The 26,068-nt window shown below is 40.7% G+C and overlaps 1 protein-coding gene across 1 annotated transcript in view; it reads left to right on the forward strand.

Annotated features, from left to right (window-relative positions):
• The window catches only part of CUNH8orf34 (chromosome unknown C8orf34 homolog), a 377,615-nt gene that overhangs the window by 132,333 nt on the left and 219,214 nt on the right, over window positions 1-26,068 (forward strand). The window contains exon 6 of the mRNA XM_089654283.1: window positions 2,050-2,222. Within this exon, the coding sequence (XP_089510409.1) occupies window positions 2,050-2,222 (173 nt within the window). The remainder of the gene's footprint in view (window positions 1-2,049; window positions 2,223-26,068) is intronic.

Here is a 26,068-nt window from a genome sequence, read left to right on the forward strand (position 1 = left end):
AGTGCCGCCTATCAGTGCCCAGCAGTGCCGCCTCATCAACGCAAATCAGTGAAGGAGAAAAAATACCTGTTTGAAACATTTTATAAAAGAAACAAATAAACTTTTTTTTTTTTTTCAAATTTTTTGCACTTTTTAAATTTATAGCGCAAAAAGTAAAGCGCCCGGTGGCGATTAAATACCACCAAAAGAAAGCTCTATTTGTGAGAAAAAAATGATCAAAATTTCATATGGGTACAATGTTGCATGACCGCGCAATTGTCAATCAAAATGCGGCAGCGCTGAAAGCTGAAAATTGGCTTGGTAAGGAAGGGGGTATAAGTGCCTGGTAGGCAAGTGGTTAAGGTAATAGTTTTCACATGCTTTTAAAGTGTAACTAACCCAAAAATATTGCCCGAGTCACCCTCACTGAACAACGTATGTTTTTCTGCTCTCCTTTTGGTATGGTTTAACTTGATAGTGCCCAGGTGTTCTGTGTGATTCTTCCACTGTTTTGCCATTTTCTATCATCTGAGGATTTTTAGTAACAAAGTACGGGAGGCACCTAGGTGCTCATGCACACTGTAAGCTCAAATGAAAAGCATAAGTGTTTTTTTTCACAAACACTCCCTTCATTTTTCACTCCCAAATGATCATAATGCATCGCAAAATTAGTTCCAGTTGCCATTTTGATTGAGAGAGAGAGCACTGTGAGAGCAGAAAGAACATTTTATTTTTTACTGCAATCATCATGGATTCCCTTACTTTAACGATTCATGAAATGGTGCTACTGCTTATATTGCGGAGACTGCTATTTCGCAGAATGCAGCTACAAAACAGGCCAATTCATCATCATCATCGCAAATGGACACATCCTTTGCTTTTGCACCATATTCCATCTGAGCCCACCGAGGTGTCAACTCTCCAGCCACGGGATCCCAGGAACTCCTTGTGTGCAACCGGTCAGCATGCAGTTCATGACCAGCATACCACAGCTGTGGAAATTGCTGCACAGTGGAGATTAGCTGCATTTTGGTAATGTCCTTAGCCATTTTCAAAGAACAAAAGGTATACCACTCAGGCAAACAATCCAGATCGATCCACAACAGGTGCAGGCTCTGGCTTGCCACCACACACGATGCAATAGGAAAAAGGGTCAGCCGCACACCGGAGGATTGATGAATATAGTGTGTATTTATTGATCCATAGGACACACAAAACACCAGGACATAAATACAGGACTTGTTAACGCGTTTCACACGATCTCGTGCTTAGCCATTTTCCACAAACAAAAGGGCAGCAGCACGACCAGCTCTCAAAAGTACATGTAGCACTTCAATAGGAACTTATTGTACAACCCATGGCTTCCAGTGAATAGACAGTATTTTCTTAAGCACTGTATATGCAAAAAAGTAAGGAAACTGCATGCTCATAAAAAAAGTGTTGCCGCTTGTTTCTGCTGTCAGCTGAAAACCGGTAATGGGTGTGCAGAGCGAGTTGCACTCCTGTGACCTACAGAAGGAGTAGGGCCAAAATAGCTTTGACCATATTTCTCTTTTTAAACAAATATGCAGGTCAGAATAAAGGACTTCATAATCTGCATGTTCATCTAGATCAGTGACTGTAAATATTAAATCCAGAGACAGCCAGGCACCTGACATTCATATAAGGAAGTCAGGAATGGCAGACTAGATGACCATTAGATTGGCCCAATTTCACAGGGATCTCATGTTTATTGGACTGGCTCCCAACTGTTACTCAGCTCTACTTGTGGGGGAAATTCGTTTTTTGGGCATTTTATAGAACTCCTGACAATCATTATGGTTATTCCCACAGTGCTGGAAATGTCTTCTATGGTCACTCATCTGCTCTGCATTCCCATCTCCATGGAAACAAATATGGTGTTTAACTAACAAATAGATGTGTGTGCCTGCTGAGTGATACTGTGCCTTAGGGGGTCAGATATGCTGTTTTGAGTTCTTGTCCACCTTATACTTTTCTTATTTTAACTTTCTTATTTTAGGTTTGTGAATGCAAAGCCTACTCAATAAATTCCATATGCTCTTTTACTAGGACACACGGGCATTTAACTCTTCCCTTCTAAGACCCTGTGTGATTGGAGAATGGGTGGGACGTGAAGACAATGACATTGACCCTTTAGCTGCTGAAATGATACAACCTCCTATACCAAGAAATAAAAATGAACAACGGGAAGTAGATGAAGGCAGTGGCAGCCCTGCTGGAAGGTAAGAGATACATGTCCAAGAAAATTGTTCTAATGTACTGTACATTAGTGTCAGAACAGCTAGTACAGGGAATGCAGTGATCATAGTGAACACAGTGACCCTTTTGTGTCTGAAAACTTTTGAACTTGTACCACTCGCTCCCTATAGTGCAGACATACCTGAAGCAGACACTTTGGCACTTCTGAAATGCAAAACTGGTGCCTCTTTTTTTCATGTTTTCTAGAAAGTTGAATCTTATAATAATCTGTCTAAGGCTTCAGACACATCAATCCACCCTTACCGTTCCAATCAACTCTTACGTTAAAGCAAAATTAAGATTCTCTAATGGATTCTCCAAATGTACAATAAATATAGCATCCAGCTGCAAGCATAATACCTTCATTGTTACCCTTTAGAGAGGATGAAGACACAAAATATAGTGGAGAAATATTGCTGCTGAAAACAAAATAGTCAGTGGGTCATGGGACCTAACTTGCCTACCCTAGAAGTGAAATATTAGGTTTGAGGTGAATTGGTTGTTAAGGGTATGAGAGACACACAGAGCAGCATAAACGTTCTGAGTAAATAATCTCCCTTAAAATGTTATGGTCAGTTGCAGCTGTGATTCAATGGGTCTCATTCACATAGATGTTTTAGAGGCTACAAAGTCCTCTGGTGTAAAATCCCCAACACAAAGTGTGTCCACGACCATGCCACTTTCACATTTGAGGAAATACACTGTACATTAATGTACTGGTAAAAACAATTCATGAGCCATTGGTATTTACACGAGTAAGGCTGTGTAGAGCCATTCATTTGTAAGGGCAGCTATGAGCACCACCTGCAGCTCCTGGGTATGGGAACATACTGTAGATTTTACACTAGAACTTTTCAACTTCTAGTCGTCCGTATACATGAGGCCTTAGGGTAAACATTTCATAATTGATTGAATTAGAGCTGTGTTCCTGGCCTGGGCATGAAAAAAACATGTTCCCCTTACTGCAAGCCTTAGGTCATATCTGTGGGTATGCTGCTTGATCAATACAAAGCCAGAATGCACTAAAGGAGTTTACATGCTGCCTTCTTTATATGAATGGTAGCATAGAGTTATGCAAGCCAAAAAAAACAAAAAATGATTGCATGTTACCAAATTAGCAAAAAGTCTAGCAACTCCTCCTAAATGTCCTGCATACCACTCTGCTGGAATTAACCTCAAGTGTTCCAAAGTTATTGAAAAAATCAACAATGAAAGAAAAAACGTAAAGGCGATTTGTAAATGTTCTCCTAGATCACATGTGTGTCCCCAAGTTTCGACTGGGAAATTCAGGGTATTCTAGGTTTTGCCCTGTATAGATTGTCAGATTGGAACTGATTGCGTAAACTATGACTTCCTCAAAGTCTGCAAATACAACTCTCACCTTAAGTTTCCCTTTTTAAACAGAATTTTTTAGTATTATAGCCATGTTTTCTGAAACAAGGCAACCGTTGTAATCTGGCTTTAATGGAAAGACCTAATGACACACTTTAAAATTACATTCTAACAACCCAGCTAATACGAATCAATGGCAGACTAAGCAGAAAACAAACATCAAGTTACTGGAGATAATGAAATATTCATAAAGTAATGCTTGAAAATAATTTGGAGGAATAGAAAATTCTATAGACTGTGATGTTTACTGTTTTCATAGCCCTGAGTCCACAACAAACAACATTAAGTATTCCTATGTAAGAAGTGTGTATTATTTAGTGTTACTTACAATTCTGCCTCCTCCTGTTCTCTTCTTTTTCTGTCAAGGTCCCCCAAGGTTCTGTTCTTGGACCTCTCCTATTCTTGAATTACACCTCCCCCATGGATCGACTGAGCCTTCCATGACTTTCAATACAATCACTGTCCAAATTTTGCTGCCTCAAACCCCAAAACAGCTCCAAAATACTCCCCTTTCTAAGCAATGACAGCACAAAGCTTATAATTCACTCCCTTGTTATCTCTCACCTCGATTACTGCTCCATCCTCATTGGCTTACCTTTATATAGGCTATCCCCCCTTCAGTCCATCATGAATTCTACTGCCAGGCTCCTCCACCTTATCAACCGTTTAATGTCTGCTGTCCCTCCACTGATTTCCATTCACTCAATGAATTAAATTCAAAATACTAACAACTTACAAAGCCATCCACAACTCTGCCCTCAGCTACATCACTAACCTATACATAAATAAAAGAAATTGCGCTATAAGATCAGAAACAAGAGCAGGAAAAAACAATCAGATAAAATGCATATCAAAATGTGACGTCAGATGTGACAAAACATGTAGGGAGTCATTGCTCCTGGCGTCACCACGTACACTGTTACCAGGAAGTGACTTATGTGAATCCCACGATTGGTATTACAGATAAGCGCTTGTTGTTTTTATTATGTGAGTGGCTAGTACTTTTGCAATAAAAACATTTATATACGTTTTATACTACACTATGTTGGTGTTCCTGGTCTTCTTTATATGCTATGGCTGACTACCCTGTCCTATTGGATGTGGATTGGTGACCCAGAGGCAGCACCTATTTCTCAACAGACAGTGTATTGACACACAAGCTTTTCTATACATAAAGAGTCCACATGGTCTGGTAAGAGTTCTATATTTTCAGGGTAGTGACACACTTTGGTGTTGTGAACATCCAGTTGATAGGATCTCCTTGCCACACTGTTCACAAATTGGGACTATTGTTTCTCCTATCTGGGATTTTTATATATATATATATATATATATATATATATATATATATATAAATTTATGTGTTTGATTTATGATACACACTGTGGTTTGTTTAGCGGACAATGTAATTTCACATGTTGGTACACATTTTACATCACTAACCTAGTCTCAAAGTACCAACCAAATCTAGTTGTCTTTGTTCCTCCCAAGATCTCCTGCCCTCAAGCTCCCCTGTCATCTCCCATGCTCGACTCCAGGACTTATCCCAAGCTGTTCCCATCCTCTGGAACTCCCTACCTCAATATGTCTGACTATCCCCTACTCTTAGGCAATCCATGAGAACCCTTCTCTTTAGAGAAGCCTATCCCACCTCCACCTAACAACTGTACTTTTTATTTTTTCCATCAGTTCATCCCCCACAGTAATTACCTTTTTGTATTTCTTAACCTTCCCTTTTAGATTGTAAACGCTAATGAGCAGGGCCCTCTGATTTCTCCTGTATTGAATTGTATTGTAACTGTACTGTCCACCCTCATTTTGTAAACTGCTGCACAATCTGTTGGTGCTATGTAAATCCCCTATCATAATAACAATACTGATAATTGTAAAGACACAGTGAAAGGTGTCAGTAATACTGTAAACCTGCATTTTATCATGGTTTAAAACTCAGTTTCACTCAAATATTTTTATCAAATAGTGGAGAGCAGTTTGACCTATGTCATTTGGAAAAGAGTTGGAACATTTTTTTATATTGTATTAATGACTTTGTTCCCAGTTGATTCCCCCACACTTCCTATCCCAGTGACTGTCACATCCTAATGCATAGTGGGTCACCAGGACAAGTCACGAGAGGAGATCTTTCCAAATTAGAACACAGCAATAAAATCATGTTTTTGTTGCTGTCTATTGGGGTTATCTCTACTCCTTCTTGTCTCAGAGAAGATGGCACTCAACACAGGAAGGGAAATCTACTACAGGGGACACTGACCGGAATAGAAACCTGACATATATATATATATATATATATATATATATATATATATATATATATACATACATACAGTGAATATAAAAAGTCTACACACCCCTGTTAAAATGTCAGGCTCTGTGATTTAAAAAGTTGAGACGAAAATAAATCATTTGTTAACTTTTTCTACCTTTAATGTGATCTATAAACTGTACAACTCAGTTGAACAACAAATTGAAATCTTTTAGGTGGAGGGAAGTAAAACTAAAAAACTAAAATAATATGGTTGCATAAGTGTGCACACCCTTAAACTAATACTTTGATGAAGCACCTTTTTGATTTGATTACAGCACTCAGTCTTTTTGGGTATGAGTCTATCAGCATGGCACATCTTGATTTGGCAATATTTGCCCACTCTTCCTTGAAAAAACACTCCAAATCTGTCAGGTTGCAAGGGCATCTCCTGTGCACAGCCCTCTTCAGATCACCCCACAGATTTTCGATCAGATTCAGGTCTGGGCCATTCTAAAACTTTCATCTGCTTGTGGTGAAGCCATTCCTTTGTTGATTTGGATGTATGCTTTGGTTCGTTGTCATGCTGAAAGATGAAGTTCCTCTTCATGTTCAGCTTTCTAGCAGAAGACTGAAGGTTTTGTGCCAATATTGACTGGTATTTGGAACTGTTCATAATTCCCTCTACCTTGACTGAGGCCCCAGTTCCAGCTGAAGAACAGCCCCAAAGCATGATGCTGCCACCACCATGCTTCACTGTTGGTATGGTGTTCTTTTGGTGATGTGCAATATTGTTTTTGTGCCAAACATATCTTTTGGAATTATGGCCAAAAAGTTCAACCTTGGTTTCATCAGACCATAACACATTTCCCCACATGCTTTTGGGAGACTTCAGATGTGTTTTTGCAAAATGTAGCCGGACTTGGATGTTTTTCTTAGTAAGAAAAGTCTTCCATCTTGCCACTCTACCCCATAGCCCAGACATATGAAGAATACGGGAGATTGTTGTCACATGTACCACACAGCCAGTACTTGCCTGATATTCCTGCAGCTCCTTTAATGCTGCTATAAGCCTCTTGGCAGCCTCCCAGACCAGTTTCTTGTCTTTTCATCAATTATGGAGGGACGTCCAGTTCTTGGTAATGTCACTGTTGCGCCATATTTTCTCCACTTGAGGATGACTGTGTTCCATGGTATATTTAATGCCTTGGAAATTCTTTTGTACCCTTCTCCTGACTGATACCTTTTAAAAATTAGATCCCTCTGATACAGCGGAAGCTCTCTGCGGACCATGGCATTTGCTGTAGGATGCGACTAAGAAAATGTCAGGAAAGACCTACTAGAACAGCTGATCTTTATTTGAGGTTAATCAGAGGCACTTTAAAAGATGACAGGTGTGTACTGACTCCTATTTAACATGATTTTGAATGCGGTTGCTTAATTCTGAACACAGCTACATCACCAGTTATAAGAGGGTGTGCACACTTATGCAACCGCATTATTTTATTTCTTTTTTGTTTACTCCCCCCCCCCCCCCCCCCCCAAAAAAAAAAAAGATTTCAGTTTGTTTTTCAATAGAGTTTTACAGTTTACAGGTCACATTAAAGGTGGCAAATGTTCTGAAATGAATGTCTCATTTTTTACATCACAGAAACCTGACATTATAACAGGGGTGTGTAGACTTTTTATATCTACTGTGTGTGTGTGTGTATATATATATATATATATATATATATATATATATATATATATATATGTTCTGCCCATTGCAAGTGGTTCTCTCTTTTTTTCAGCTTAGGGTGACGACACTCACTGCCCTGATTACAATCCAGCAGTGGTGTTGTCACCCTTATGTGAGCAATTCCAAAGCATAATTTTAGGCTGATCTGGCAAAACACAGCTTTGCCATGTCCTGTAAGTCTGCTCTCTCTTTGTTTGACCATGCTTCTGAAAAGGAGCAATAATGCCACTTTACATCTTTACCAGTCAGGAACCCCCTTAGCTGAAATGATGCTCCACCGCAGCCATACTTCACTGTAGTGATGAAGAGTCAGAGATAGCAATCAATGCTATACAAACACATTATGAAGATTTACTTTATTTTGTTTGCAGTTTGTCAGTTTGTAACTTCTCTTTTCACTACTTATGCTTTGACTTTACATCTACTGTATAATGCATCTACTGTGAACTGGAAAACACAAACTGACTTTTAGCTAAAATGCTTAAGCTGGTCATAAATGGTTTGAAATTTACTGGAATTTGCAAAACTTGGAGTCATGGATGTCTTGCTGACACTACCTAGCTTGACAAACTTGGATTGAGAAATTGAAGGAATGAGGTAGAAAAAAGTCCACCAAATACTGGCTGCAGTCAATCAGCAGCGGTCACTGTTTGGGTATGCTGGCAGCTGCAAGTGCTTGCTGTCAGAATACAGTAGCTGGCTGAGGGAGATTCTTCCATTCATGATGTTTTACTTGTGTTATTCTGGAGTGTGCTGAACTTTTAATGTTTTCAAGCATCAATTACATGGTCATTCCACTCAAAATTTCTGTTTTAGTTTTGTATTGACAGTGGAGAGCTAAAGCACAATAGGTTTGTATATTTATTGATGTCTCTGGTGTCAAGATCTGTACATCTGATTGCCCAGCTTTGCACATCTGCTCTAACCATATCCAGAGGTCCCACTCTCTCTGTTGGATTTTTCAACTTATTGTGCATCCAGTGAGAGAGGTGGGAACACCCAGAAATTCAAACTGGAGGGGAGAGCCAGGAACTGTGGCAAGGCAAGGAATCCCCGCTGAGGTTTTCCAATAGATGTAAGAAGCCAGTAGGTGAATCAGCGCACTCACTTCCATTTCTAAATGGAATTTTAATTTTGGATGGACTGACCTTTTTAAAGGGTTAGGCCAACCAAAGGTACTTATTGAATTTTGGGTGAACAACAGCATAACTCCGTAACATGCTCCAAGTCTCTGTAGAGGGATATCAAGCTCCTTTCCAGAAGCTGCGATATTTATTGCTTGGATTTATGCCAGCTATTATTTATTTTCTATAAACAGTCCAACACCACATCATTCCATAAAAACCATGCAGATATTTGTGAAAACCACATTCATAGACTTGATAGCCCTTGTATTTATGGGTCCTTTTGGCCATGCTCCTCTTTTCACATTTTACTACATGCTGTGTGATACCTACACTTGTAAGTGCACTGTAAACAACAAATTGTCTACTGCAGTTCTAACTTGACAAGTCAAATAGTTCAGCAGCCTTGAGAGAGAAGCAATGCATACAAGGACATCTGAGGACTAATGCTAAAATTAGAGAAAATTGTAGAGGGATTAAATGATAACCGCATTAAATCAGATACCAGCCTGAAAGCTTGGTATTCTGGTTGTTTGTTAACTTTGTTTACTGCATGTATATTTGAAAGTCACAAAAGGAGAACAGAAATGACAGCCCAATTTTTCTCATTTGTCCTCTCTTTACTTAGCCTTACAGTGCCTTGAAAAAGTATTCATACATCTTGAAATTTTCCACATTTTGTCATGTTACAACCAAAAACGTAAATGTATTTTATTGGGATTTTATGTGATAGACCAACACAAAGTTGCAAATATTTGTGAAGTGGAAGGAAAATGATAAATGGTTTTCAACATTTTTTACAAATAAGTATCTGAAAAGTGTGGTGTGCATTTGTATTCAGTCCCCCTGAGTCAATACTTTTAGAACCACCTTTTGCTGCAATTACAGCTGCAAGTCTTTTTGGGGATATCTCTACCAGCTTTACACATATAGAGAGTGAAATTTTTGTTCATTCTTCTTTGCAAAATAGCAATTTTCAAGTCCTACCAGATTATTAATTGTATTTAATTCTGGACTTTAACTGGGCCATTCTAACACATGGATATGCTTCGGTCTAAACCATTCCATTGTAGCTCTGTCTGTATGTTCAGGGTTGTTGTCGTGCTGGAAGGTGAACCTCCACCCCAGTCTCAAGTCTTTTTCAGACTCTTAACAGGTTTTCTTCTAAGATTGCCCTGTGTTTGGCTCCCTCCATCTTCCCATCAACTCTGACCAGCTTCACTGTCCCTGCTGAAGAAAAGCATTCCCACATGATGTTATCACTACCATGTTTCACGGTGGGGATGGTGTGTTCAGGGCGATGTGCAGTGTTATTTTTTCACCACACATAGCGTTTTGCTTTTAGGCCAAAATGTTCAATTTTGGTCTCATCAGACCAGAGCACTTTCTTCCACATGTTTGCTATGTCCCCCACATGGCTTTTTGCAAACTGAAAACGGGACTTCCTATGGCTTTCTTTAAACAATGGCTTTCTTCTTGCTACTCTTCCATAAAGGCCAGATTTGTGGAGTGCACAACTAATAGTTGTCCTGTGGACAGATCCTTCCACCTGAGCTGTGAATCTCTGCAGCTCCTCTAGAGTTAACATGGGCCTCTTGGCTGCTTCTCTGATTAATGCTCTCCTTGCCCGGCTTGTCAGTTTAGGTGGACAGCCATGTATTGGTAGGTGTGCAGTTGTGCCATATTCTTTCTATTTTTGGATGATGGATTGAACAGTGCTCCGTGAGATGTTCAAAGCATGTGGTATTTTTTTATAACCTAACCCTGCTTTAACCTCTTCACGCCGGCCGCACACAAATGTGCGGCCTCCCGGCGTCTGGGCCTAGACGCCGAGTGGCCGCACATTTGCGTGCAATTAACAAAAAGCATTTGTGCTGAGAGTGCACACCCTGCGCTCCCCCAGCACATATGTCCGGTACTCACGGAAAGGTCCCGGTCTGCTCTTTCGATCGGGACCTTTCCCGATCATGTGACTGCCGTGACGACGTGTCATGGCGGTCACATGATGCCTAAATCCTGCCCTGCCTGTCCCGCCTCCCGGCTTCTGAAACTCTTAAAGGGCCGGGAGGCGCCGGCGGGAAGGGGTTAAACTTCTCCACACCTTTATCCCTACACTGCCTGATGTGTTACTTGGTCTTCATGATGCTGTTTGTTCACTAATGTTCTCTAACAAACATCTCAGGGCTTCACAGAACAGCTGTATGTATACTGAGATTAAATTACACACAGGTGGACTATATTTACTAATTAGGTAACTTCTGAAGGCAATTGGCTCCACTAGATTTTAGTTAGGGATATCAGAGTAAGGGGGCTGAATACAAATGCACACCACAGTTTTCAGATATTTATTTGTAATACATTTTGAAAACCATTTATCATTTTCTTTCTACTTCACAATTATGTGCCATTGTGTGTTGGTCTATCACATAAAATCCCAATAAAATACATTTACATTTTTGGTTGTAACATGACAAAATGTGGGAAATTTCAAGGGGTATGAATACTTTTTCAAGGCACTGTATCTGGGTCAGATCTCCACTTGCTCAGTATTCATTCATCTCTTGAGTGTTGTTTTGAGACCCTGACATGGACTTGCTCCTTGTCTTCTCTGTTATTATCCATATTTTGCTACCACTCGTTATTGACCCTTGGCTTGTTCTTGACTACGCTTGTGCCTGATCCCAACCTGCGACTGCTCATTACTGACCTTGGCTTGTTTACTGACCATGCTTCATTTTGATCTTTACCTGCTTATACGCTACTGGGCCTCCACTTTCTCACCTCCTGGTGGGGTGATCCTGAGGACTTTGACCTGATGCTAACACGCAGCAAAATCCATCTCCACCATCAGGAGCTCTGGTGAACACCGGTTGGTGCTTAGACTCCGCACCTCTGGTGATCCCACTCCTCTGCCACTGTGACCTGCCTGTGTACCTATCTTACTGGTTTTAGGTGAGCCTTTCCACTGCTATAGTAACTGGTCTTCGAGCCTGACCCCTGATCGTGACAAAGCATGAACCTCAGTTATTTTGATATCACACGCACGTTGCATGCTTGTTCCAGGTAGTTGACTTAAGAGTACTGAAGGTAATAAGCAGTTTCAGAAGGCGGTCAGAAGACAGATTATACACAGGGCCCCTTCCAATCACTGGTTCAATACAAAATATTCTGTTCTACCCAGAGAATAAGGAATAACTACTTTATTCTACAAACATTGAAAAGGAGTGCAATACAATGAAGGAAGACTCTGCTTATCTTATTCTGAATCCTTAGAGAATAAATAACAATTCACCCTTGTCATACTTCTCATGCATCTTATCAGGCCATCAACACTTCCTGTGCAAAAGGAACATATTCACAAATTTACGTCAGCAAAAAAAAAAGGAATGTCAGAAAACAGCTTGTTAAAAATGTAGCTGCAACTTTTTAAAAGAAAGTTAAAAGATGGAAATATACTTTTCACATAATTATTTATCAGTACTTACCTACACACCACTGAAAATAAGCAGCAGGGATGACCATTTTTTCTACAAAGCATGTACCACTTTAATGTTTTCAATATTATTTTTCAAATATATAATTTTTAGAAAAAAAAAATGGTCTTTAAAGGTTAAATTGTTGCTTTTACATTATGTGTATCTATCTATCTATCTATCTATCTATCTATCTATCTATCTATCTATCTATCTATCTGTCTGTCTGTCTGTCTGTCTGTCTGTCTGTCTGTCTGTCTGTCTGTCTATCTATCTATCACAAAACCCATTTTTCTCTGTTTCTCATTTTAGGGAGTTAAGAGAAAAAATACATGTCTATAATTTTAGTCTAGCTACTGTGGTGTTCTACTTTGTATGCAAGAATTGTGCAGATGCAGAGCAGACATAGATTTGAATAGTACAATACACATGAGATGTACAGGATTTTGCAATGTAAACAGAACCTTTACAGAGTTTAAATTATAAAAATTTTGAAAAGACAACCACAGAACAGGATAAAAATCCCCAGGAAGCTTGAAGCTTGAAATTAGACTTATTTTTACTGCATCCACTTAAAGTATTTTCATGAATAATTAAAAAAAATGTTTGCAGTAGGTGAATTCAAAGTTAGAGTCAAAGCATCGTGGATATGCATTGTTGGAGTGAATGTCATTGTATGCAGTGGCTAGGTTATGTCCCCAAGAAAGAATGGGGCTGCAAGCATGATTCTTCAGTTTTTTTTCTATTAATTTTTTATTTTCCATTTGTAGTGTCGTACAGGAGTAAACAATTAATTTGGAAGGGAGACAAAAAAACAGGTATCTCTTATTCAACATATGCAACAGTCAAATGGCACTAAATAGTATCCTATGAAAAATAGGTATATCTATACAGCATCAACTAAATCGGAATGTTCGCTTACATGAGTTTGTAGCAATGATTTTTCTATGTCAACTGCAGACCCACGCTTATGGAAGAGATTGGCATTTTCGACTTGGCTAAATTACCAGAAACACAAAGCGGACACAAATAATTATTTATAAACATATAAAATATGTATTTTTTTTAATTGCTGAAGACAATGAAATAGGAACAAACGTTTTTTGGTTGTTGATAGGCTTTTCTAGCAAAATCAGTAGGGTGTGCAAGGTAAATTTGAGAACAAAATATTATGTGTAGATCGCATAATCCTAGTCCATCCATAGTCCTAGTCATAATCCTATATACAGCATGTGTCTTTCACAGAAAAATGATATGAATGTAATGAAAATTTTCTTTGCTAATATAATGAACACAATCTAGATAGGAGATTCTCAAAATTATATCAGAGAAACATAGGTTATAAATTACTTTTTAACAAGCCATGGAACAAATTTGGTAGTTATTGGCCTTTTTAAAACGCTAGTGCCCTTCATATGGGTATTATGCTGGGGAATATTTGGATGAAGTATTAGTTTCCTAGGGTAAAATTTTGATTGGCATGCCTGGGGCTTGCTTAGGTCACTGGACTAGCATGTTATAGTGGTTACTTGTCAAGTGTTGTATATCACTCCTATACCACAAAAACTCCACTATCACTATATATGCAAATCTGTTCATTGGTTCTCTGACCTGGGCCATTCATATTAGTTCTTAGGTATGGCATACTCCTTTATTTCCATTTCATTCATGTTCCATTAGATTGGAAGTCTTTTCAAAGATAGTAAAACAAATCCAGGCATCAATTAAACTCAAAAGAAACATGTAAAAAAAGAAATGCGTAGACTGCCATTAATGATACCTCTTCTGAAAACACTAGTTGCCTGTCTTCCATACTTTTTTTTTTTTTTTTTTTTTTTAGCAGTTCTGACCTGTCTCTGATTTTCTAGTTGTGTACTAGTTTAAGGACATTTACTCAAATATTGAATCCGGAGACTGACAAGAAACTAGCATTTTTGAAGGAGGTGAGCAGTGTCAACCTACTTGTTTATCTCATGGCAGGTTCCATTTAACAAGTGAATTGGTAGTGCTAGGAAAACAGGAACACTCATTTCATTCTTTTCTTTTCTTTTTAACAAATCCAGTGTAGATGTATTAGGTGTCAGGAATGGACTCAGCACTGGTGTTGGGACTCACCTGCCGTGTGGGCTGCAGTACCAGAGCTGACCAGCGGGTGCTCCCAGCAGCCAGAAGCTCACTTCTGCAATCAGCCAAACCTGGGGCTGATTGCAGAAAGGTGTATTTAAGGCATGACCAGGCCTGTGATCTGGGCCTTGGTGTATGTTTTCCCATGAGCCTCTGTACCTGGTATCCTGTGTTCCTTCTTTGTTGCTGACCCTGCTTGATCCTGACCTCTGCTGACCATCTCCTGTTGAACCCCTGGCTTGCCTGACCATCCTTCTGCCTGATCCCCTGTACCGCGCTGCCCGTGAGTTACTGAACCCAGCTTGTGACCCTGACGATTCTCTGCCTGCTCCTTTGGTACCTTGCTGCCCGCATGTTGCTAACCTGGCCTGTCCTGTCCGTGCTGACCACGCTAACTACTCTGCCATCCATCCATCCTGCACGGATCCAGCCGTCCCTGCTCACACCTTCTGCCTCTTCACATCAGGCTTTCTACCTGCACATACCTCTGGCGGATCCCTCTACCACTAGCAGGTGTACTCAGGGGCCGCGACCTGGTTCCTGTCTGCTCCAAGTCCATCCCCACCATCAGGGGCCCTGGTGAATAAGCAGACTGGGACTTAGACTCCGCGCCCTGGGGAATCCTGTCCTGAGGACCACTAGAGGTACCACCAAACGGTCATTACAGAACTCTACGGCCGGCCTGACCGTTCCACCTCTCCAGCCCTGACTACGCCTGTATTCCTGCACGTACTAAGATTAGTGGAAGGTTGGTTTGTTCACTGTGTGTTTATATATATATATATATATATATATATATATATATATATATCTGGGTGGCTAATAATAAACTGTATTATTATACTATACCTGAAACCTGCGTTTCCCTGTGTCAGTCCACACCTTTCTGGTCATTCCTAGATTCCTGACATTAGGCTTCTGAGAGTCATGCTTGTCAAGGTTGCATCCACTTTGTGTGGTGTATCTTCCCTCTCATGCTCCGCCATGTGTACATAAAGTTGCAATGGGTTTAGAAAAGGAAGGGAAGGGAATCTCAACCAGCCGGATTTAGCAGAGTAGCCACCAGCATGAACTGATTTCAGTTTCAAAATTACCTGTCAATGTATCTCCTCTCAACTAAGAAGTAACGCTACAAAAGTGATCAAGTATCTCTTTTTTTACTCTAAGGCTCTGGGGTTCTACAAAGATGATTATTGTAAACAATTGTCTCCGAATTGTCAGCTTAAGGGATATCTTATGTTTAACGTTTTTCCTTCATATTTGGCTGACTAAACAAGAGGATAGAAAATATCTAGTTTGTAGACAAAGTTCTTATAAAATGGAAAGGTTCTTCTACCCAAGTGATTATGGACACAGGAAAAATTATTTTACAATGGGAGCCTGACAGTAAACGTTTACTTGGTATGTATGTCTGAAACTGATTTGCACAATATGTGTTTATCCTGCTTTTAAGGTTTGTCAATTGAACTTTATTTTTATCTATGCTTTTGGGAGGATATACTCATATTTCAGGTAGCACTTATTTTGAGTCATTATTTTTTTACCCCCAATGTGACTCTGTCACTACACGTACCTGCAGATGCACTAAATTTACTCTTCTATGAACAAATCCTGTGCCATTCTGATCATCCAATCCATTATCTCTGGTATTGTTAAAGCGCCCATCCACTTTCCTCCTTGCACTAAAATATTCTTCTTGGCTTATCACTGTGAAGGGCTGCTCTGCTAGTTATTAGTAATGCACATGAGGCAGAATTGGGCTGGGCAAAATTTGCACACTACTTGACAATACTAGATCTGTAAAGGTCACCCCAAATGCCCCAATCCGGCTGTAAAATCTTCTGCAGATCTACCAACATCATTGGATAATGCTGCATTTTCTTTAACTTTTAATGTCAGTGATAGCCATAAACAGGACAAATAGAGAGGGAGCATCTCCCTTACAGGGATGCAGACAACAGTAAAATCCTGACAGACATTGCAATCCCTCTCAATGCTATCCAAAACAAAAAAAATGCTTTTAGCTCTACTTTAAAGCTGATGTATCACATCATAAAATAGAACAATAAGTAGGAATTTTAATTGTACTCTCTGTAAATGTTTTTTCTCTGTGTTCATTGGAGGATATAGCTCTGCTTTAGATGATCTCTTGGGTATAGTGCCACATGCAACAGTAGATTGATGGGTACAACAAAGACAGCCCAACCCTTGTTCATTGTCGATCCACCCCCCACTCACACACACACACACACACACCTTTGAACAAGCTCTATGAGTTATGGTAGGGCATAAAATCATGTCCTGGAAATTCTCATTCCTTTAGTTTTACTTCAAGCAAGTCAATGGCTGTGTGACAGGTGAGGTAATATAGATCCTGGTAGTCTCTTCAGTTTGAACCATTGAGCTCCATGCAGGTTCAGCTCTGATAGGCATGGCAGGGGTAACTTGTGGAGTACATTTTGGATGGTTTGGAGTCATTGGTAGAACATTTTTCTTTTCTCAGCTGTGAGGGAGTAGGAAACACCCTCCCTCCTCTGTGCCTCCAGAGGACTCCAAAGTGGAGTCTTCCCAGACAGCTGGTGCTGTTTCAACACCTAATGAGAAGTCAGATGCAAAGTCGGCCTCCCTTGGGAGTGATGATGAAGTGTCTACCTTAACTTTACTCTAGGAAGTTGATGTTGATGCTAATTAAGTCGGTCTGGATACACTTCAGGATTGTTCACACCATGTGCTGTGTTGTTCTGCACCCTTGCTAGACCTCTCACAGCCAAACCTGCATGAAGCTTGATGGCCCAAACTGGGGAGAATAATGCGATCTCTATCATCTGGCCTGTCATCCAACCAGTGACTTGCTTGAAGCAAAATCAAAGGAACTAGGATTTCTAGGAGGAAATATTTATGTCCTACTGTAACTTCCAGATGCTAATGAGCATGTGCCACAATGTGGATGCATTTGGCTACCAACAAGGGATGCTCCTGGGTGGTCTTTGTTTCTATTGTACCTAGTATCCTATCCCTGCAGGTGGCACTATACACAGTAGTTGATTATCTAAGGCATAGCTGTGTCCTTCAATGAAGGCAGAAAAAAACATTTACATAGAAATCTATGATTTTTTTCTACAGACACTGTAAATGCTGAACTCCAGTATATAGTTTTTGTTACAGATAATTATCATATTGGTTTAAACTGAGATGGTTCTGTGTGCACCTAACTGTGGAGAAAAAATGTTTCTACTATGTCCGCCTAATCCATCTTTGTAAGGTAAATGGAGCTTTCGGTCTTGGAATTTCTTATGAATATTTATAGCTATCTAAATGAAGGCCATTTTCTGCAGACATGCAAAAACGTTAATGCAGAAGCCAGGGACATAATTGTATAAAACTGGGCCTCCTGCCTCTTCACTAACAATATTTAACTGGAATCCTAGCCAAAACTTTATATATTTGAATGCCATTTGGGGTTAGAACCTCTGACTGGATTTTTTTTAAGTTGTGGTGTTAATTTCACCTGAAGGTTAATTCCACTGTGCTTGTACCATTCTCAAAACCCAGCTGACCAATCAGTTTAAATCCACTAAATACATTTCATTGCATCCAGATAAAGGGTATACAAAGTCTTAAGTTGTTTTTCTTTAGAAAACAGCCACAGCATTACTTGTCTTTAGCTTATGGTTATTCCAACTGAGGATACCATGAAGTTATGATGCAAAAATGCTTAAATAGTTGTTAAAGAGATATATAATATAAACATGCGCTTGGAAATTGAACCTTAAAGGATAAAGCAGCTTGCACATAAAATAGTCCAACAAAAACATTCAGAAAAAATTGCAGCGCTAATTGGACATAAATTTAAAATAAAAAAAATTGACAGTAAGCTCTGTCTGATCAGAGCTGCGCTGATCTGAGGTCAAGTCCAGAATTTACACTTGCATTTGTAGAATTTTGCATTTGCAGAATTTACATTTCTTAACTTCAGAATCAGGGGCTTGGATCCGAAGTTACACTCTGCAGATCGCAGTGAGGAGAGTGGAGCTGATCTAAGGACATGATGTAGGACAATGAAAGAAAATTGCAGGAGACAGAGGATGATACAAAACAGTACACATAGTGGAGCAGAATCATTGGGTCTATTGCTAGTTAGCTGATCTGCTTATTCTAAAGCCAATTCTTGAGATGAGTTGTGTTTTGGGTGTCTGATGGGAAGTTTGCTATTTGAAATTTTATTTGGAGAAGTATCCTGGATTGCCCTGTGAGTGACTTCTACTGAAGACCGGTTGCAGTATCAGCTGGATTTGTTACACTGCTTATGCTGGCCAACCCTTTGGGCAGTCAGACCTTCGGAGGGCAATTTATTTGGGTGGAAGGTGACGGGCTCCTTTTTGGAATGGAATTCTCTTTAATATGCACTGGTTTTTGTTTATATATGGGAATCCCACATGGACTTTGCTGTCATTTGTGTGTAATTACTGTAAAAATTTTTTTCTTTAATCTATGTCCAATTAGCACTGCAATTTTTTATGAGTGGCTAAAGAGACCCTGTCAACTATTTTTTTTTTTTAATAAAGAAAAATAATAGATCTCATAACTTTTTTTTTTCAATTGGTTATTGCTTATTTAAGTACACGTCCTGCAAGATTATTATGAAACCACATTGAGTACTGGATCCTGCTATCTGCCAGCTCACCCCAACATACTCTTCTAAGTCAGGGCTCTTAGCAAAGCTGTCAGGAAGCTGCATTTTCTATCGTCAAATGTTGCTTGCAGATTAATGTCACTAAAAATCATTTACTATCGCGGTTTTTCTCTTAAGACTCCAGCAAACAAAAACCCCAGTTGTTTCTGGAGCAATGTAAGGTTATGCTAAATGGATTTAGCCATTACTGACCTTTCTGGAGCTTGCTTTTAGCTTCTGGTGCTCCAGTAGCAGTGGCCACTACAGTCTATGCTGACAGCTCTGGAGCTTGTGTGCGACCATGGCTGCTGGAGCCCCTTTGCTCCCGACTCCCAGATGTGTTCTGATTTATATTTCAGGGCTTTAATTTAAATACAAATACCACAAAATAAAAATTGAACCAAGACACAATATTCTTTAGTTTTTTTTTCTGTACTGAAGAAATATATATGTTTTACTAAAGGCTAAACGACAATACAGTAGCTAGCACTTCCACCTAGTTACATAGTTAGACTGGCTGAAAAAAACAAAAGTCCATCCAGTTCAACCATTAAAAAAAAAAAAAGTTATAATCCTAAACACACAGTTGATCCAGAGGAAGGCAAAAAAAAAAGAAGGCAACCCCCCCCCAGCAAAGCATGATGCAATTTGCTCCTGCAGGGGAAATAAATCCTTCCTGATTCCCCAAGAGGCATTCGGATATTCCCTGGATCAACTATACCTATAAATGTTAGGATCCAGTTATATTCTGTGTATCTAAGAAACAATCCAGGCCTTTTTTAAAGCAATCCACTGAGCTGGCCAGAAACAACTTTTGAGGGAGTCTATTCCACATTTTCACAGCTCTCACTTTGAAGAAACTTTTCCGTGTTTGGAGAATAAATTTCTTTTCTTCCAGACGTAAAGAGTGCCCCCCTGTCCTCTGTGATGACCTCAGGGTGAATAGCTCTACACCGAGTTCACTATATGAACCACTGATGTATTTATACATGTTGATCATATCCCCCCTTAATCTCCTCTTCTCAAGAGATAATAAATTCAGTTCCTCTAATCTTTCCTCATAGCTGAGCTCCTCCATGCCTCTTATCAGTTTGGTTGCCCTTCTCTGTACTTTCTCCAGTTCCTCAATGTTCTTTTTGTGAATTGGTGCCCAAAACTGAACTGGACATTCCAGATGAGGTCTTACTAATGATTTGTACAGGGGTAAAATGATATCTCTCTCTCTGGAGTATATACCCCTTTTAATACAAGAGAGGATTTTACTTGCTTTAGAAACCGCAGCTTGGCATTGCATGCCATTATTAACTACCTGCCGACCGCAGATAGCCGAATGACGGCTGCACTGCGGCCGGCAAGTTCTGAGTGGACATCATATGACGTCCTCCCAGAACGCGCTCTCCTGCGCGCCCCCTGATCACGTGATGTGGTAAATGGCCAATCACAGCGGCCTTTTACCACGTGATCAGTGGTGTCCAATGACACGCTGATCAGAGGGAAATGCAAGTGCCGGTTCTCGGCTGCACTTTCCTCACGCTGTCAGATCGTGAGGAAAGTACTGCCGAGAACCGGCAGTTGTCAGAGCGGGGATCGGCACCGATCATCAGGGCACTGATGATCAGTGCCCAGCAGTGCCACCCGCAAGTTCCGCCCACCTGTGCCCAGAAGTGCGCCCACTAGCTCCGCCCACCTGTGCCCAGCAGCTCACCCACCTGTGCCCAGCAGTGCACCCACCTGTGCCCAGCAGTGCACCCACCTGTGCCACTCTGCAGTGTCACACACACCTGTGCCCAGAAGTGCCACCTACCTGTGCCCACCTGTGCCCACCCACCTGTGCCCACCAGTGCCACCCACCTGTGCCCACCCACCAGTGCTTCCCACCAGTGCCACCCACCAGTGCTGCCCAGCAGTGCTGCCAGTCAGTGCCCAGGGGTTGTGCCAGTCAGTGCCGCCAGTCAGTGCCCAGCAGTGATGCCAGTCAGTGCCATCTATCAGTACCCATCATCAGTGTCACCTATCAGTGCTGCATATTAGTGCCACCTATCCGTGACACCTCATTAGTGCTGTCTATCAGTGCCGCCTATCCGTGCCACCTCATTAGTACTGCCTATCAGTGCCCTTTAGTTCTGCCTATCAGTGCCCATCAGTGCCGCCTGTCAGTGCCCATCAGTGCTGCCTCATCAACGCACATCAGTGAAGGAGAAAAAATACCTGTTTGAAAAATTTTATAATAGAAACAAAGAAACTTTTTTTTTTTCAAATTTTTTGCAATTTTTTATTTATAGCGCAAAAAGTAAAGCGCCCAGTGGCGATTAAATACCACCAAAAGAAAGCTCTATTTGTGCGAAAAAAATGTTCAAAATTTCATATGGTTACAATGTTGCATGACCACGCAATTGTCAATCAAAGTGCGGCAGCGCTGAAAGCTGAAAATTGGCCTGGTAAATAAAGGGGTATAAGTGCCCGGTAGGCAAGTGGTTAAGCTTGTGATCTACCACTTTTGCCTGAAGCACTGAGCTATGGGCAATCCATCGGCCTCAACATGTACAGTGCAGGGCTATTAACTCTGCTTTGTAAGTGAAGGAGGTGAGTATGGGTCTACCACCCAAAAGACCTTTTGGAGAGGCAGCAGCACTGGACTGGTCACATGGACGGGGGGAACCTGCTGCAGCCAGGAATAAGGCAGTTTTTGATATCTCTCTTTCTGGAGTCTATACCTCTTTTAATACAAGAGAGGATTTTGCTCTCTTTAGAAAACGCAACTTGGCATTGCATGCCATTATTAAGCTTGTGATCTACCATAACTCCCAGATTCTTCTCCACCATTGATTCCCCCAGTTGTACACCCCCTAGTATGTATGATGCATGCATATTCTTAGCCCCCAAGTGCATAACCTTACATTTATCAACATTAAACCTCATTTGCCACATAGTTGCCCAATTAAACATAGAGACACTAGGGTTGTCTGTTCGAATCCCAACCACCTGCCTTGAGTTTGCATGTTCTCCCTGTGCTTGCGTGGGTTTCTTCTGGGTACTCTGGTTTCCTCCCACACTTTAAAGACATGCTGGTAGGTTAATTATCTCCTGTCTAAATTGGACCTAGTATGTGTATATATGAATGTGAGTTAGGTGCCTTAGATTGTAGGCTCCTTGAGGGTGGGGACTGATGTGAATGTAGAATATATAAACAGCTGCATAAATTGACAGAGCTATACAAATACTTGTAATAAATATGAATTAATACTAATATGCTGATGTTAAGCTCTTCATATGATAACCAATTTGCTTGCTAGTAGGGATGCACCGATACCGGTATCGGTGCTGATACTGAGTATTTTCAGAGTGCTTGTACTCGCGAAAATGCTCCTAATACTTTGCTGTGCGATTTGCGTAAATACAAATTGCACCGCAAAGATTACCATGGGATTTGAACAGGAAAGTGATTCCTGTCCAAATCGCATGTGGTTTCTCCACTGCTCCTGTGTGAACTCATAGCTCACACAGGAACAGTGGAAGAAACCTCCCTGCAGAGATCCCATGCTGAGCGGAAAGTGGGCGTGTGGGGATGTATACTATGGAAGCATATGCTCCATGTTCTCAACGCTAGGAGAGGAGAGAAAGCGGTGGGGGTTTGAGATCCCCACGACTTTCTCTCCTTTCCTTGCAAGGCTGCCAGTTTGGGCTAGAGGGCTTTTGATTGGTCAGCACCGTCACATGGACGGTGGTGACCAATCAGTTGCCATCTAGCCTGTACTGTCATCACTGCAAAGAGAGGAGAGAAAGCAGTGGAGATTTCAAATCCCCAGACCTGTGAATCAGCAATGACAGTATGGGCTAGACAGCATTTGATTGGTCAGCACCCTCCATGTACACAGCACCTGTGGATCCCTACCATTGGTAGGGAAATATTCCCGAATGTAGAGTTGTACAGCCTTCTTGTGGTCGTATACATGTAGCCTTACTATGTACCTCTTTTCTTCTTTTCTAAATAAGCTTTCAAAACCATTCAACCTCATCAGAAAAAATAAAAAAGTTTAGATTAAAAAGGGTTAAATGTTAACAGGGTTTCAGCACAAACTGAGCCTTTGTTTTCAAGACATTTCCTTTAAGCAGCTGCATGTTGTTGTCTTCCTTGACATAACCATTCTCAAAACAGGTCAAGGCAATCAATATCCTTGTCCTATACATATATAAACAGTTGGTTGTTAGTTGATTTGGGCCATTCAGATGTTTTTGTGTTCTAAAGCTGGTTGAAAGTGGTTGCTAGAAATTTTCTTTGTGAACGGCCAGCTTTACATGAGATGAGAGTGTAAAGATCCAACTGAAGATCTTCTTAAAGGGAGACAGTAATAAAAGAAATGTGATGGTTGCCATTGCTGAGAAAATGTTATTTCCCTGGCTGTCTATAGAGAATATCCTCTGAGCCACACAACTTGGACAAGGATTCAGTTAGTGTTACAGTTTTGTAATTTGAAATATTTATCTTTTACCAAAGTAGTATACATATTTTTTTTCTAAAACATAATGGTTTTACATTTGGTAGCAGATTTTAATCCATGTATCTTTATCACCAAATATTTAGTCAGGAAGAAATGGGAAATATTAGAGAAAAGTACACCTTCCCCTCTTTTTTTTTTTTTTCCTGATGCAATTTTTACCACAATAGTAAATCCTTCTGACTAAGGACTCATTCAGGTGGGTGCTGAGACTTGCCCTCTGAGCTGCTTTTTGCTATGTGCATCCATCTTGGTGCTGCGTGCAGGCAACCCATTGAAGTGGATGTAGATGCATGGACTGTACGGACAGTTGCATGTCAAAATCTGACATATGAGCAGAATCAAGTTCATGGATCTAAATGTAGACATTCTGCGTTCGGATCTGTGCAACCACTGCTGCCCACAGGTCAGATTTTGACATGCGACTGTCCCTGAAGCCGCTGCATCCACTTCAATGGGTTACCTGCACACAGCCCAGATTAAGACACACACCAAGCAGTTCAGCACGGAGGAGAGGTCTCAGTACTCATCTGAATGAGTTGTAAAAGTATGTTGTTTATCTGACATAGCCGAAATGTAAAGCTTAGAGTGAAAGTTAATTTAGGAGGTTTTTTTTTTCTATTTCAGCATTACATCACAACAGGAGAAAAAAAGTTTGCGCAAACTGTGCGGACAGAAATTTTTAACCTATTTATTTCAGCTACTTATAAAGCACTGACATCTTACACAGTGGTTTAGAAATTAGTCAACAGCAACATTTTCACAGGTTTGCGATTGCTAAAATTCCAAACTATGCACACACATATGTTAGTGTTTTACAGTGCATCCAGAAAGTATTCACAGCGCTTAACTTTTGCCACATTTTGTTATGTCACAGCCTTATTCCAAAATGGATTACATTCATTTTTTTCCTCAACATTCTACAAACAATATCCCATAATGAGAACGTGAAAGAAGTTTGTTTTGAAATCTTTGCAATTTATTCAAAATAAAAACTGAAAAAAAGCCACATGTACTTAAGTATTCCCAGCCTTTGCCATGACACTCAAAATTGAGCTCTGGTGTGTCCTGTTCCCACTGATCATCCTTGAGATGTTTCCACAACTTGATTGGAGTCCACTTGTGATAAATTCAGTTGCTTGGACATAATTAGGAAAGGCATAAACCTGTCTATATAAGGTCCCACAGTTAACAGTGCATGTTAGAGCACAAACCAAGTCATGAAGTCCAAGGAATTGTCCGTAGACCTCTGAGACAGGATTGTATCAAGGCACAGATCTTGGGAAGGGTGCAGAAAAATTTCTGCAGCATTGAAGGTCCCAATGAGCACAGTGGCCTCCATCATCTGTAAATGGAAGAAGTTTGGAATCACCAGGAATCTTCCTAGAGCGGGCCACCCGGCCAACATGAGCGATCAGGGGAGAAAGGCCTTAGCCAAGGAGGTAAACAAGCACCCGATGGTCACTCTGAAAGAGCTCCAGCATTTCTCTGTGAGAGAGGAGAACCTTCCAGAAGTACAACCATCTCTGCAGCACTCCACCAATCAGGCCTGAATGGTAGAGTGGTCAGTTGGAAGCCACTCCTCAGTAAAAGGCAAATGGCAGCTCACCTAAAGTTTGCCAAAAGGCACCTGAGGGACTCTCAGACCATGAGAAACAAGCCAAACAAGCCTGAATGCTAAGCGTCATGCCTGGAGGAAACCAGGCACCTCTCACCACCAGGCCAATACCCTACAGTGAAGCGTGGTGGCAGCATCATGCTGTGGGAATGTTTTTCAGCGGCAGGAACTGGGAGACTAGTCAGGATTGAAGGAAAGATGAATGCATGTACAGAGACATTCTTGATGAAAACCTGTTTCAGAGCGTTCTGGAGCTTAGACTGGGGCGACGGTTCATCTTTCAACAGGACAACGACCCTAAGCACACAGCTCACATAACAAAGGAGTGGCTACGGGCCAACTCTGTGAATGTCCTGGAGTGGCCCAGCCAGAGCCCAGACTTGAACCTGATTAAACATCTCTGGAGAGATCTGAAAATGGCTGTGCACTGACACACCCCATCCAACCTGATGGAGCTTGAGAGGTACTGGGAGTAATTGTCCAAAAATAGGTGTGCCAAGCTTGTAGCTTCATACTCAAACGACTTGAGTCTGTAATTGGTGCTAAAGGGGCTTCAACAAAGTATTGAGCAAAGGCTGTGAATACTTATGTACATGTGGTTTGCAAAGATTTCAAAATGAACTTCTTTCACATTTTCATTATGGGGTATTGTTTGTAGAATGTTAAGGAAAAAAATGAATTTAATCAATTTTGGAATAAGGCTGTAACATAACAAAATGTGGCAAAAGTTAAGCGCTGTGAATACTTTCTGGATGCACTGTATACATGCAAACACAATTGTTATCCAGAGCATCCAACTTATTGGAATTGCCCATTTAAACCAGATGCAAAGCAGTGTGCAGTACTGTGCTGTCACAGAGTACTTCGTAAGACTGCATGCCAAATTCAGCTTTTGAGCTTAGTCCTGGACAGCGACCATTGTTGATGGAA

Source organism: Staurois parvus, unplaced genomic scaffold, assembly GCF_062004578.1.
Source record: "Staurois parvus isolate SC_StPar_1 unplaced genomic scaffold, SC_StPar_1.0 ptg000748l, whole genome shotgun sequence".
NCBI lineage: Eukaryota > Metazoa > Chordata > Amphibia > Anura > Ranidae > Staurois > Staurois parvus.